The sequence below is a fragment of the Oryctolagus cuniculus genome, chromosome X, assembly GCF_964237555.1.
Source record: "Oryctolagus cuniculus chromosome X, mOryCun1.1, whole genome shotgun sequence".
Taxonomy (NCBI): domain Eukaryota; kingdom Metazoa; phylum Chordata; class Mammalia; order Lagomorpha; family Leporidae; genus Oryctolagus; species Oryctolagus cuniculus.
In genome coordinates, this window is record NC_091453.1 from 112078302 (window position 1) to 112093185 (window position 14884).

Consider the following 14884-nt stretch of genomic DNA (forward strand, 5'->3'; position numbering starts at 1 on the left):
AGCGTGACCCCTAGATAAAAAGCATTGGCTAAGAATCTAATGAATTGAAATTTCTGTGATGAGTCCCAGCGAAGTATGTTTTAATAAGTATCCAGTATCCAGCACGCAGTATGCGTGCTGAGGTTTAAGAACCTTGATTTATGCATCAGTCACCTTTTCATTAAGGCCTTCCCTGGCCATCCTATATAAAAGCTCACATTTCCACCCTCTCAACTTCTATCCCTCTCTAATACTTTTTCTCCCCTTGATCACTTATCATTTTTTTTAAGATTTATTTATTTATTTGAAAGGCAGAGTTACAGAGAAGCAGAGGCAGAGAGAAAGGTCTTCCATGCGTTGGTTCACTCCCCAATTGGCCACAGTGGCTGGAGCTGCGATGATCCAGAGCCAGGAGCCAGGAGCTTCTTCCAGGTCTCCCACGTGGGTGCAGGGGCCCAAGGACTTGGGCCATCTTCCACTGCTTTCCCAGGCCATAGCAGAGAGCTGGATCAGAAGTGGAACAGCCGGGACTCGAACCAGTACCCATATGGGATGCTGGCACTGCAGGCGGCAGCTTTACCTGCTACGCCACAGCACCGGCCCGCACTTACCACTTTACTAGCCTGTTGTACTCCTATAATTTTTGTGTGTCGACTCCCTATTCAGGTATTTCTGCCTTCCTGAATTCTGCAAGCTTCTAAAGCGTAGCTTGTGATCCTATCTCCTACTCAGACCCTATTCCCCCATTCTTCAGTCTCTAGATTGAATTCTTTAAATTTTTTAGTGTGACTTCAATATATAATGCCAGCCTCATTCTCCAGCAACTTTCTCACATTTCTCTGTGCTTTTCGTAGCTTCCTGGAGCCTGTACCTCCATTTTCTGCCCTTGGTTCTTTCCTCCCTATTTCTTTTTTTTTAAATAACAGCTTAATTGAGATATAATTCACAACATTCACCCACTTAAGATGTGCAATTCAGTGATTTTTACTATATTTACAGTATTGTACATTCACTACATTCGATTTTAGAATATTTTTATTACCTCAGAAAGAACCCCAACCCCCTTAGCAATTTCCCTCTCCCCCAGCAAACTGATAATCTACTTGTTCTCTCTATAGGATTTGCGTATTCTGGACATTTTGTATAAATGGAATCATATAATATGTGGCCTTTTGTGTGTGGCTTCTTTCACTTAGCTCAGTGTTTTCAAGGTTTATGCAGGTTGTGGATACATCAATACACATTCCTTTTCACTACCAAGGAATATCCCAGTATGTGCATATACTACATTTTCTTCATCCATTCATTGGTTGATAGGCATTTAGATTGTTCCCCCTATTTTCTCCTCATTTCTTGTGCTTCAGATGTCTTTAACCTCTCCCTTATCCCATATTTAAATTCCTTTATGATTAGCTCAAAAGTCACCTCTACAAAGCTTTCCTTGGTACCCCTTCCCTCCTCAACTTGCTTGAATCTTTTAATTATGAAATATTTTGAACTAAGGAAAGTATATGTTCAGCACCCAGTTATTTACCCCAAAATATTCACATTTGGCCATATTTGCTTCAGATCTCATTTTTAAGGGAAACTAAACATCATAGTACAGCCAAAGCCCTGTTTTTTCCCCTTCATTCCCAGATGCATGATAACTGTGCTTACAGTTGATACATAGCATTTGCATGCATGTTTGAGTACAGATTTACCTGGGTCTTCTGCCCCAGGTCTCATTAGGCTGAATAAAGGTGTTAGCTGGGGCTTGTGTTCTTCACGTGAGTTCATTCAGGTTGTTGCTTGTGGACTGGAAGATTTAGGGCCCTTTTTCTTGCTGGTGGCTTGCTGACCACAGGTTGTGCTCAGATGCTAAAGGCCCTCCTCACGTCCTAGCCCAAGGCCCTCATAATTTGGCAGCTGACTTCTTCACAGCCTGCTGCCTGATACAGCTATATAGTAAAGTATAACCCAGTCACCACAAGAACTGTCACATCATTTTCACAGATCTCAGTCAGACACAGGGGGTGGGATTCTCCCAGGTGTGTATCCGTGATGGGACTGGAATCCTGGAACCATCAGAATTCTGCCTACCATGGCCTACATATCTGCAGTTTCTAAAAATCTCCAAACCTGATGTTTCTGATGGCCCATGCTGCTATATACCATCATTAATGCATATTTTCTTTGAAGAATATTGAGGTCATGTGTCGCTCCCCCTCTTCGTGGAGGAGCAACACAGGACCCTGCGCTGTTCTTTCGTCTGCTCGGCCCTCCCCGGGTTTGCTGCTGGTTCTTCCCGGGTTGGCTACTATCCCTTCCACCTCCGTGGAAGGGCAGTTCCCCCTGGCCACATTCCCCACTTCCGCAGGGGAGCGGCACACCGCCAGCCGGCTCTCTGGGGGCTGCACAGGCGTTCCCCTAGATGTTCCTGGTGCATGTTGTCTCTCTCCTCCTTTATAGTCCTCCTCCGCCAATCCTAACTCGGCTGCCCACACGCCGAGTACGCTGCTCTCCAATCAGGAGCAGGTCCTACAGTTTATTGGTTGAACTGGAGGCAGCTGTGCGGAAGCTGTTTACTTCTCTCCCAACGCCATATTGTGGGAGAGCAGATGCATAGAATAAGTCTTAATTCCAGTAACTCAGTCCAGTCCGGGCTGCTCCCCACAGTCATGGTTCAAAAAATATGTTCCCTTTTAGAGGTAGATTTTTTTTTGAAAATATCCTACTTTTGACTGAGTACCTGAGATTTGCTTTCATGTAAAGTCATTTTATACAGTAAAACTTTATTAGTATGGATACTTTTTAAGATGGTATAATACTGTATTTCTTAAATAGAGTGGGGTCTGTTAACACCTGCATGGGGGTGCTGGTGCTGTGGCTTAGCAGGTAAAGCTGCCGCTTGTAGTGCTGGCATCCCATATGGGGGCCGATTCGAGTCCCAGCTGCTCTACTTCCGATCCAGCTCTCTGCTATGGCAGATGGCTGCAATGGCCGGAGCTGTGACGATCCAAAGCCAGGAGCCAGGAGCTTACTCCGGGTCTCCCACATGGGTGTAGTTGCCCAAGGACTTGGGACTATCTTCCACTGCTTTCCCAGGCCAAAGCAGAGAGCTAGATCGGAAGTGGAGCAGCTGGGACTCGAACTGGCACCCATATGGGATGCCGGCACTGCAGGTGGCGGCTTTACCTGCTAAGCCACAGCGCCAGACCCAAAATAAATCTTTAAAAAAAACAAACACCTGTATGGGAAAGTTTTATGAAGAGATCCTCTATTTTGAGTTTATGGAAAAAAAACCCTAAACTACCTTTCATAACAAAGGATAACATCATAACTCTAATAAAATATACAGTATATACATGCATATATATGCACTTTATTTCTTCATATATCTTTATTACATTGACACAGTGATAGTACATATTTATAGTGTGTTGTGCTTGTCTATATTTAAATTTGCTATTATTGACTTCTATGTGCCTGCAAAATCTAATCCTGGAACTGACATATTTGCTCTTTGATGAGGACTAGATGATTTATAGGTTCCAGAAAATCTCAGTGTGTAAATTTTGATGAGAATTATTGAAGCAAAAAAAAAATGACAGTCTTCCAATTATACATGGGAGCTGTGATATTTTATTTTATATGGTAACTCTGGATTAAAAGTGTGCTGGTTTTTATTTACTATTTAAATATCTTCTCTTTTTTTTAAAGGATATAATTGACACTGGCAAAACAATGCAGACCTTGCTTTCCTTGGTCAAGCAGTATAATCCAAAGATGGTCAAGGTCGCAAGGTAAGTATCACTTTTGGACATAAGATAATTTTTTTCATTTGAAGATTGATTAAGTAATTACTTCTTTGTAAGTAGGAACGTTCTCGGAGATCATTTTATCTTCAAAAAGTAATATAATCTCAAATAAGACTTGGAAATTTTCCTTCTAAATAATTTCATTGTGCATTAATAAGCCCTTCCTTCATTAGTCATTTTCTTTCCTACACTAACATTTGAGTTTTTATCATGCTAATTATATCAACTTGTACTGAGTGTTGTGAGACAGGATTTTGGGCCTCCTTTCAGAATTGAGACTAAGGATCCCAACAGGGGATAAGGATGTGGTAGGAAGGGATATTCTATTCTCTCAAGGTTTGGAGCTCCTGAAATTGAGTAATGTATATTGCATCTTGTTTTGTGTCCAAATTGAAATTTTATGGTGCCTCCTCCCTTTTTTTCTAAGCTCCTGACCTTACCTGTACTGTTTGGCATTTTTTCTTATAGTTCTTTTTTTAAAAAAGTTTTATTTATTTATTTGAAAGGCAGAGATACAGAAAGAGGAGAGAGAGAGAGAGAGTCCATCTGCTGATTCACTCCCCAGATGGCCATAATGGCCAGCTGGGGCTGGGCCAGGCCAAAGCCAGGAGCCAGGAGCTTTTTAAGTTTTAAAGTTTTATTTATTTTTATTCATTTGAAAGGCAGAGCAACACAGAGAGAGAGAGAGAGAGAGAGAGACTGACTGACTCACTCCTGGCCAGACTGAAGCCAGGGCAGGTCTCCCACATGGCTGGCAGGGATCCAGCTACTTGAGCCATTGTCTGATGCCTCCCAGGGTGTGCATTAGCAGGAAACTGGATCAGAAACAGCTGAGACATAAACCCAGACACTCTAATATGGGATGCAGGCCTTGAAAGTGGCTTCTTAACCACTGTGCCACAATGCCCATCTTTGGAGTAGCATTCTTATTCCCATTTTATACATAAGGATACTGAGGCATTGGGACTTGCCCAAAGACACAGAGCTATTCAGCTGTAGACATGGGATTTGAACCTAGAAGAAATGGCTAAGTGCATCCTTTTTAAATCTTAAGTTTCTGGCACAGTAACATCCCTGATGTGTTATGGGTATGTATTTTTTTACTTTAGTAATGTTATTTTTGGGGCTGGTGCTGTGGCACAGCGGGTTAAAGCCCTGGCCTGAAGTGCCGGCATCCCATATGGTCACAGGTTCTAGTCCAGGCTGCTCCACTTCCGATTCAGCTCTCTGCTGTGGCCTGGGAAAGCAGTGGAAGATGGCCCAAGTGCTTGGGCCCCTGCACCCACGTGGGAGTCCTGGAAGAATCTCCTGGCCCCTGGCTTCAGGTTGGCACAGGTCCGGCCGTTGCGGCCATCTGTGGAGTAGACCAGTGGATGGAAGACCTCTCTCTCTATCTCTACTTCTCTCTGTGACGTGGGCCATCTTTTCCTGCTTTCTCAGGCCATAGCAGGGAGCTAGATCAGAAGAGGAGCATCAGGGACTAGAACCGGTACCTATATGGGATGCTGGCACTTCAGGCCAGGGCTTTAAGCCACTGCACCGCAGCGCTGGCCCTGGCATTGACTTTTATCCTCCAGATGCTCTTTGGTAGTTCTATCCCAGAGTATGCTGTGTAATTGAGGTAGACTGGCTCATGAGAATGTATTTGTGGTTCTAGAGTATGATGTATTCAAAGACTCCTTAGATTATTTCTTGTTAACACAGTTGGCCTAAATCAGTGTTTCTCAGCTTTCCCTAATTTTTCCACCACCATGAAATTTTAATATGGTGGCTATATTCTTCATCAGTTTATGTCTTACCTTTGTATCTGTGCTTTATGTATAGAGTATAGGGGTGGACGTGGTGGTGTACCAGGTTAAACTGCTATATGGGATGCTAACATCCCATATCAGAGTGCCAGATCAAGTCCTGGCTCCTCCGCTTCTGATCCAGCTTCCTGCTAATACATCGTAGGAGGCAGCAGATGATGGCTCAAGTACTTGGATTCCTGCCACCCATGTGGGAGACCTGGTTGGAGCTCCTAGCCCCTGGCTTGGGCCTGGCTCAACCCCAGTTGTGAACCAGCATTCCGCAGTTGAAATTCATTTCTCTCTCTCCCCCCCTCACTTCCCTCCCTCCCTCTCCTTCTCCCTCTCCCTCTCCATCTCTCCTTCCCTCCCTCTCCCCGCTTCTATCTGCCTCTGTTTCTCCTCCCTCTGTCACTCTGCCTTTCTTTTTTTATTATTATTATTATTTTTTGACAGGCAGGAGTGGACAGTGAGAGAGAGAGACAGAGAGAATGGTCTTCCTTTTGCCGTTGGTTCACCCTCCAGCGGCCGGCGCGCTGCAACCAGCACACCGCGCTGATCCGATGGCAGGAGCCAGGTACTTCTCCTGGTCTCCCATGGGGTGCAGGGCCCAAGGACTTGGGCCATCCTCCACTGCACTCCCTGGCCACAGCAGAGAGCTGGCCTGGAAGAGGGGCAACCGGGACAGAATCCGGTGCCCCAACCGGGACTAGAACCCGGTGTGCCGGCGCCGTAAGGCGGAGGATTAGCCTAGTGAGCCGCGGCGCCGGCCCACTCTGCCTTTCAAATACATAGAGGGAGAGAGAGATAATATGAGAATACAAAGCTTTATCTAATGCAGGGTTAAGAATGACTAAACTGGGGGCCAGCATTGTGGAGTAGCAGGTTAAGCCACCTCCTGGGATACTAGCATCCCATATCAGAGCACCAGTTTCAGTCCTGGCTGCTCCACTTCCAATCTAGCTCTTTGCTAATGCACCTGGGAAAGCAGCAGAAGATGGCCCATGTACTTGGGCCCCTGCCACATGTGTGGGATACTTGAATGAAGTTTTAGGCTCCTGGCTTCAGCCTGGCCTGTCCTCAGCTATTGCAGCCATTTGGAGAGTGAACCAGTTGATGGAAGATCTCTCTCTGTCTCTCCCTCTCTCTGTCACTCTGCCTTTCAAATAAATCTTTAAAAAAAAGGATGAGTATGAGGTCAGTGTTGTGGCATAGTGGGTGAAGCTACCACCTGCAACACTGGCATCTCATATGGGTGCTGGTTTCTGTCCTGGGTGCTCCACTTCCACTCCAGCTTCCTACTAATGACCTGGGAAAGCAACAGATGGTGGCCCGGCTGCCTGGTCCCCTGATACCCACATGGGAGACTTAGAAGAAGCTCTTTGCTCTCAGCTTCTGCCTGATCCAGTTTTGACCATTACGGCCATCTGGGGAGTGAATCAGTGGATGGAAGATTCTCTCTTTCTCTCTCTTTCTCTCTGTGTGTAAATCTAACTTTCAAAAAATAAATCTTTTTTTTTAAAAGGATGAATAAATAAACATTTTAAATTAAAAATTAAAAGCTGTTAACTGACAGGAATGTAAAGTGGCATGGCTACTCTGGAAAACAGTTTGGCAGTTTCTTTAAAAATTAGACATTTAACTACCTTAAGACAGTTATACTACTGAGCATTTATCCTGGAGAAGTAAAAACTTAGGTCCATACAAAAGCTTGTACATGAATGTTCATGGCAGCCTTATTTATAATAGCCCTAAGCTGGAAGCAACCAGGATGCCCTTCCGTAGGTGAATGGTTCAACAAACGGTGGACGAAAGGAACAAACTGTTAATATATACAACAACCTAGATAAGCCTCAGAGGATAAAAGCCAATCTCAAAAGGTTATATACTGCATGTTTCCAATTGTACAATATTCTTAAAACGACAAACCAGAGAATAGATTAGTGATTGCCAGGGGTATATGGATACAAGAGGGAACATTGATGCAAGGTGTCTCGGTGGAGTGGTGATAACATGAATCCACATGTGATAAAATCGCATAGAACTATGCACATGCAGATTAAGCACATGAAAACTGGTAATATCTAGAAATAGGCTGTTCACCAATGTCTGGGAAATCTGGATATGGTCAGTTCACCAATGTCTGTGTCCCAGTTGTGATATCTATAGTTAGGCAAAGTGTTACCATTGAAGGGAACATCATGAAGAGCACTTGCATTTTTTTCTGCATCTTCCTATGAATCTATATTTCAGTTTAAAAAATTTGAACAAACTATTAACTTTTAGCTTAGCTTCATAATTGTATTTGCTAAGTCACTTTTATTATAGCTTATTTATATAAATTGTAATGTATCAAATTATACATGCAAATTAGCAGTTTATATAAATACCTAAAACTGATGGCAATGTAATGAATTTTTTTAAAAGTTCACAATTGTTTTCAGCAAGAGTCAAACAAACCTTTAATTACTTAAAAATTAACTTCTAGGTACTCACTGAGATTTTGTTGATACTTTCTTTTTAGTAGTTGACATAATAAAGGCTAGCAAATAGCTTTTGGGGATTAAATAATAAAGTATAGATTCTGGATTAAAAAGTAAACAGTATCCACAAGGCAGCTAACAAGCACCGTAGGCTGCCTCACCATAACTTCAAGACTGAGCAGTTAATGAAGGAAGCCCTCTAACCAAAGCCATGTGTTCACCAGTTTTATAGCATTGATGTCGCATACATTTCATGTATCTTCCATGCACTCAGTGTCAGTGCTGTTCGTGTGATGCCCAAGAGAACACAACAGAAAAACTAAATACTAAGGAATAAGATTATGTCAGGAAGGGTTGAATTTTGGAAGGTCACAAATTGTTGTGATGTCCAAAATCTCTGCCTTTCGTGCTGATAATTAGTTTTGCTTTCCTTGGAGACACCATCACTACAGTTGAGAATGCAAGGAGCGTCCCATCTGTTTCAAGTTCCAGGGCTTCTCCATAGAGCAGTGGAGTGGGAAAACATGTCTGGGATTTCAGTATGGCATTTCTTTCCCACTTACCTCATAAACTGTTCCAGTTTTCAAGGAGATACTGTGTTTTTTCATTGTTGGCTGTTACAGTGAGCAGATGCTTAATTGTGCTTTTTAGAATGTAGGAAAGATAGTAAGGCTTTTAACATGTTATATATTGCTGATTCTGGAAAACCAAATAACCCATGTCCCCATTATCAGTCATTCACCCTGCCCCCCACCTCCTAGACAGTGACACCACTAATCTACTTTCTAAGAAAGTTTGACTTTGCTTATTCTGAACATTTCGCAGAAATGGACTCATGCAGTATGTGGCCTTTGTATCTGGTTTCCTTCACTTAGGATGATGTTTTCAGGGTTCATGCATGTTGCAGCATATAATGATACTTCATTCCTTGTTATGTTACAGTGAGAGAGAGACAGAGAGAAAGGTCTTCTTTCCATTGGTTCACTCCCTTATTGGCCGCTACGGCCAGTGCTACGCAGATCCGAAGCCAGGAGCTGGGTACTTCTTCCCGGTCTTCCATGCGGGTGCAGGGACCCAAGCACTTGGGCCATCCTCCCCTGCCTTCCCGGGCCACAGCAGAGAGCTGGACTGGAAGAGGAGCAACCGGGACTAGTACCCGGCGCCCCAACCGGGACTAGAACCCAGGGTGCCAGTGCTGCGAGGCGGAGGATTAGCCAAGTGAGCCATGGTGCTGGCCTATGAATACTGTTAATATGAATATTCATGTACAAGTTTTTGTTTGAATCCTTGTTTCCAGTTCTCCTGGGTTTGTGATTGCTAGGACATGTGGTAACTCTGTGTTTAACATGGTAAGGAACTGCCAAATTGTTTAACAAATACCATTTTACATTCCCACAGCAACATATAAAGGTTCTACCATCTGCATACCTTGACAACACTTGTTATTGTCTAACTTTTATTAGAACCATCCTAGTGAGTTTAATGTGGTACCTCATTGTGTTCTGGGTTTGCATTTCTCTGATGACAAATGATGGTGCAGCATCTTTTTTTATTTGCATATTAGCCATTTGCATAGATCTTCTTTGGAATATTACCCTTTTAAAGTATTGAAAATGCTTTAGAATTGACCCACAGTCATGCCTCACCAATGGAACTTTATATATTTTTTAAATTTACATTTTTATTAAATTTTTTGATTAACATATAATGTGCACATTTTTACGGGATGCAATATTTCAGCACATATATACAGCATAAACTTATTAAATCAGGTAACTGACCCTTCAGTTTACTTTTCTTTGTGCTTGGAGCCTACCAGTTTCTCTCTTCCAGTTCTTTATACAGAATGTAATACATTATTGTGAACTGTAATCTTCTCTCTGTGCAGTAGAACACTAGAACTTGTCCCCTCTATCTGTTTCGTTATCTGTTATCCAACTTCACTCTGTCCTCTTCCTTTACCTTTCCCCAACTTATTTTAAACATTGAGATGTGTAGGTATAGGGGGTGCTGCATTCCCCTGATCTCTTAGCACAGCTTGCACTGTGTTCAGTGACGGCTTTTCTGGAGTGTTCATGAGTTCAGGCAGAGGTAAGGAGTTTCGCGGTGACTGGTTTGTTATTTCTAAGTGGAAATTGAGTTCAGAATCTCCTGTGACTAATAACTGGAAGAAAGTCATGGGAGACTTGATTAGATGTTCCTTGGAGCCTTGGGCTTAGACCAGTGCTTCTCAACTTTGGCTGCACATTGAAATCCCCAGACAGTTAACAAACAAACAAACAAAACCAAACATCTCTGCTTGTGTCTTGTGCCCAGACATTCTGATGTAACTGGTCAGGGGTGTGGCTGGAGTATCTATCCATTTTGTGTTTCTCAAAATGCCCAGGTGATTCTGATGTGCAGCCACGGTTAAGAATCACTTAAGGCTTTTTCCAGATTTTTAAATATATTTATCTAGGAAGGTATGAAATCATAAGTTTTATTGAAGATGTCTTTAACATATGTAAAGGCTTTCAATGCACCTACTACAGCTTTTTAAAAAATGTATGTATGTATTTGACGGAAAAAGAGACAGAGTGCTCCCATCCACTGGTTCATTTACCAAATGTCCACAATGGCCAGGATTGACATTGGCTGCAGCTAAGAGCTGGAAACTTCATACAAGTCCCCATGTGGGTAGCAGGAACCCAACCTTTTGCACTATCCTCACTGCTTCCCAGGGTCTGCATTAGCAGGAGGCTGGAATAAGGAACTGGGAACTGAACCCAGAGACTCTGATTTATTGTTTAAGATTTATTTTTTATTTATTGGAAAGGCAGAATTACAGAGAGATAAGGGGAGACAGAGCAAGGAAGAGAGATTTTCCATTTGCTGGTTCACTCCCCCAAATGGCAGCAATGGCCGGGACTGAGCCAGGCTGAAGTCAGGAGCCAGGAGCTTCTTTTAGGTTTTCCACATAGGTGCAGGTGCCCAAGCACTTGGGTCATCTGCTGTTTTTCCCAGGCACATTAACAGGGAGCTGGATCGGAAGTGGAGCAGCTGAGAATTGAACCGGTGCCCATATGGGATGCCAGCGTTGCAGGCAACAGCTCAACCCACTACATCACAACGCCAGCACATGTACTCTGATTTTTGAGGCAGGCGTTTTAACCTGTAGGCTAAATGCCCACCTATACAGCTTCTCCCTGCCCCCCACGCTGCTACCATGGCTGAAAAATTTCAGCAGGCAGCATTTAGGTTACAACATTAGCTTTTGGCAGAATTGACTTACCTCAGAGCCAGTTGTCGCTCCCCCTCTTGGCGGAGGAACGACACAGGACCCTGCGCTGTTCTTTTGTCTGCTCGGCCCTCCCCGGGTTTGCTGCTGGTTCTTCCCGGGTTGGCTACTGACCCTTCCACCTCCGTGGAAGGGCGGTTCCCCCTGCCACTTTCCCCACTTCCGCGGGGGAGCGGCACACCGCCGGCCGGCTCTCTCGGGGGCTGCACAGGTGTTCCTTCAGATAGATGTTCCTGGTGCATGTTGTCTCTCTCCTCCTTTATAGTCCTCTTCCACCAATCCCAACTCTGCTACCCACACACCGAGTACGCTGCTCTCCTCCAATCAGGAGCAGGTCCTGCTGTTTATTGGTTGAACTGGAGGCAGCTGTGTAGAAGCTGTTTCCTCCTCTCCCAGCGCCATATTGTGGGAGAGCAGATGCATAGAATAAGTCTTAATTCGAGTAACAGTCTAGTCCGAGTTGCTCCCCACACCAGTGTTGTGGCATAGTGGATAAAACCAACTCCTGCAGTATGCACACCAGTTCAAGTCCCAGCTGCTCCACTTCTGATCCAGCTCCCCGTTAATGTGCCTGGGGAAAACAGCAGAAGATGGTGCAAGTGCTTAAAGCCCTGCCACCCACTGGGAGACCCAGAAGAAGCTCTTGGCTCCTAGCTTTGGTCTGGCCCCACCCTGGCTGTTGTGGCCACTTGGAGAGTGGACCAGCGGATGGAAGTCTCTCTCTGTGTCTCTGTCTCTCCTTCTCGCTCTAACTCCGCCTTTTGAATAAATAAATAAATCTTTAAAAGAAAAAAAAGAATTGACTTACCTTACCTGCTACTATTGCTCTCAAAAATGAATGCCAGTTCCTTTATCACACTAGTTACTTTTTAGCCTGCAGCTCCTCTTTGCAAGCCAAGTATTCAAGTTTAATGAAAGCTGATGTTCACTTCTCCCACACCCTTGACAGCTTAGGAATTGTATTTCCAGAGATTCTGGACCAAGAACCCTTTTAATCCTTGCTCATTGGCACTCCCCACCCATTCATCTTGGATAGCTGCCTTCAGTGGCCACGTAGGAGTCAGGGTACAGCTCCCAGAACTGTCCATCAGGCTCCAGGTAGACTTCAGGCAGAGGCCTCGCCTCATCCGTTGGGTACATTCATCGCCACTGCTCTCATCTCCAGGATTTTGCCGGCCATTTCCTAGTCTGTCTTTAGGGATGTTAAAGCTCACCATGATATGGTTAATGCAGTGAAAGCCTTTGGGAACATTAATGTTCTCTTTGGTAATGCCCTGTAGTCTCTCCATATGTCTCTTGTATCATTTTGTAATTAACAGCCTGCTGGTGAAAAGGACCCCTCGAAGTGTTGGATACAGGCCAGACTGTAAGTGAATTACCTTTTTTGTCAATCATTTAACCATCTTTAACGTAAAAAAGGTTGTATGTGAAATGGCTTAGAGTTACTTTAGGGAATATTTGTAGAGAAGGCCATTTGCAAGTATTAAAGTTGAAAGCAGTATTTTCTGTATCTAAATGATGAATTATGATTCTTTCTAGTTGTTGGATTTGAAATTCCAGACAAGTTTGTTGTAGGATATGCCCTTGACTATAATGAATACTTCAGGGATTTGAATGTAAGTAATTCTTCTTCTTCTCGCTCTTATTTTTCAAAACCCACATAAAAATTTAGGAAAGGGAAGAATTGTTTTCTCTTTCCAGCACCTCATAATTTGAACAGACTGATGGTTCCCATTAGTCACATAAAACTGTAGTCAAGTACAGACGTCCTTAGAACTGGAACTTGGCCAGACTGGGGTGACAATTCTTGCTGGCTGAAATAGTTGAACAGCTTTAATATGTAATAACTGTCCCGTTATTATTCCAGATGATAAATATGGTCATAAGTAAGAAATAGATAAGTGTTTCAAGTCTTCTTTCATTCTCCTTCAAATGCCCTCCTCCTGTGGAAGCAGGAGTCCCACGGATACATTTAGGAACACTACCAAGGAAGATGAGGAGGACTACTCCAACGGCACTCTCTAAAGCAGGCTTTTTATTGCATCTTTTTTCACCACTTACCCTGCCCCCCATTTTGATATACTTAAAATTTCCTGCTTCATTTGTTATTTAAAATTGCATATTGAGATCAAAAAAGAAACTAACGGGACAAACTACTGGTTTGGTTTCAAGACACTCCCCAAAGGTTACCAGTCTAAGTTATCATAGAATTACTTCTGTTTGTTTAGTAAGAAGCCTGGCAGCATAAAGGTATTCTTACCAGATAGGCAAAATGTTCTGCTTGCCTTTTATTTTGGTCTGTTCCTCTAATGTGAATTTCTGAATTTTTATTTTCTAGCATGTTTGTGTCATTAGTGAAACTGGAAAAGCAAAATACAAAGCCTAAGATGAAACTGCGAGTCGAATTTGGAAAACATCAGGAGTCTCATTGACATCGCCAGTAAAATTATCAAATGCTCTAGTTCTGTGGCCATCTGCTTAAATAGAGCTTTTTGCATGTTACCTTATAAGAATTTTTATCTGTTTTGTATTTTAGAAATGTCATTTGCTGCATTCCTAAGCTCTTTGTTTGCACTATGAGCCTATAGACTATCAGTTCCCTTTGGGTGGATTGTTAAACAATTGTTAAACTTGTGAATGAAAAAATTATCTTAAATCGCACCACTATAAGATGAAAATATTGAAGTTGTATCTAAGAAACATTTAAAGAGAAGATATATTAGTTTTTTAATTGGTATTTTAATTTTTATATATTCAGGAAAGAACAGAAGTGATTGAATATTGTTAATTATATTACTGTGTGTTTAGAAAAGAAAAGAAGCAGTCAGTTTCACATCAAATAGAGCATCTAAGAGGTTTTGTTCTGTTGAAGAAACCTATGCCCTGTAGTTATTTTATTAGTGTTTCAGTAGTATTGGCTATTTTCCCACATGTTCAGATTATTTCCAAGGAATTTTTGTCAACAGTTCCTTTTAAATGCAATCAAATAAATTACCAAAAAATACCACTTTGTGAATTCTTCACTGTAAAAATCCTTAAAATAAGGACTGTGTCTTTAAAAGAAGCTATGCCTACCTATCATTTCCCTACAAATTAACCTAGTATAGTTTTCTGTCAATTATGTTTTCCTGGTTTATTAAGTTTTTGCAGCTAGTTTAATTGTAATCTTTACCAACATAGAGAATAATGATTATCTGGTAGAATGGGTTGGTGGAGCTAGCGAAATTCCTTTCTACTTCAGAGACATTAAATGTCAGACACATGGTACACTTTATTACATTTTACTAGGCTAAAATAACATGTATGTCTCTTGGAATTCTTCGACTTGTTCAGATTGGATTCTCAGCTACATCTCAACAGATTGTTTTCCGACACGTCCTGTTACCTTCTGTGTATAGATGATGCTTTATTGACCAAAGAACAACAGCAAAATCGTTTTGCTTTTCTACGGAGTAGGAGGAAAGTTAACTGTGAACTGCTTCAATGCTCCCAGTGAGGTATGAATCGGGTGACTTTGTGGGCCATCTGATCTTTTTTTTTTTTTTCTTAAGGTGGTTG

The 14884-nt window shown here is 42.6% G+C and overlaps 1 protein-coding gene across 1 annotated transcript in view; it reads left to right on the plus strand.

Annotated features, from left to right (window-relative positions):
* Positions 1–14330, plus strand: part of HPRT1 (hypoxanthine phosphoribosyltransferase 1) — a 45438-nt gene extending 31108 nt beyond the window's left edge. The window contains 4 exon segments of the mRNA NM_001105671.1: positions 3682–3764; positions 12646–12692; positions 12866–12942; positions 13665–14330. Coding sequence (NP_001099141.1) covers positions 3682–3764; positions 12646–12692; positions 12866–12942; positions 13665–13712 — 255 coding nt within the window. The 3' untranslated portion in view covers positions 13713–14330.
* The last annotated feature ends 554 nt before the right edge of the window (positions 14331–14884 follow it).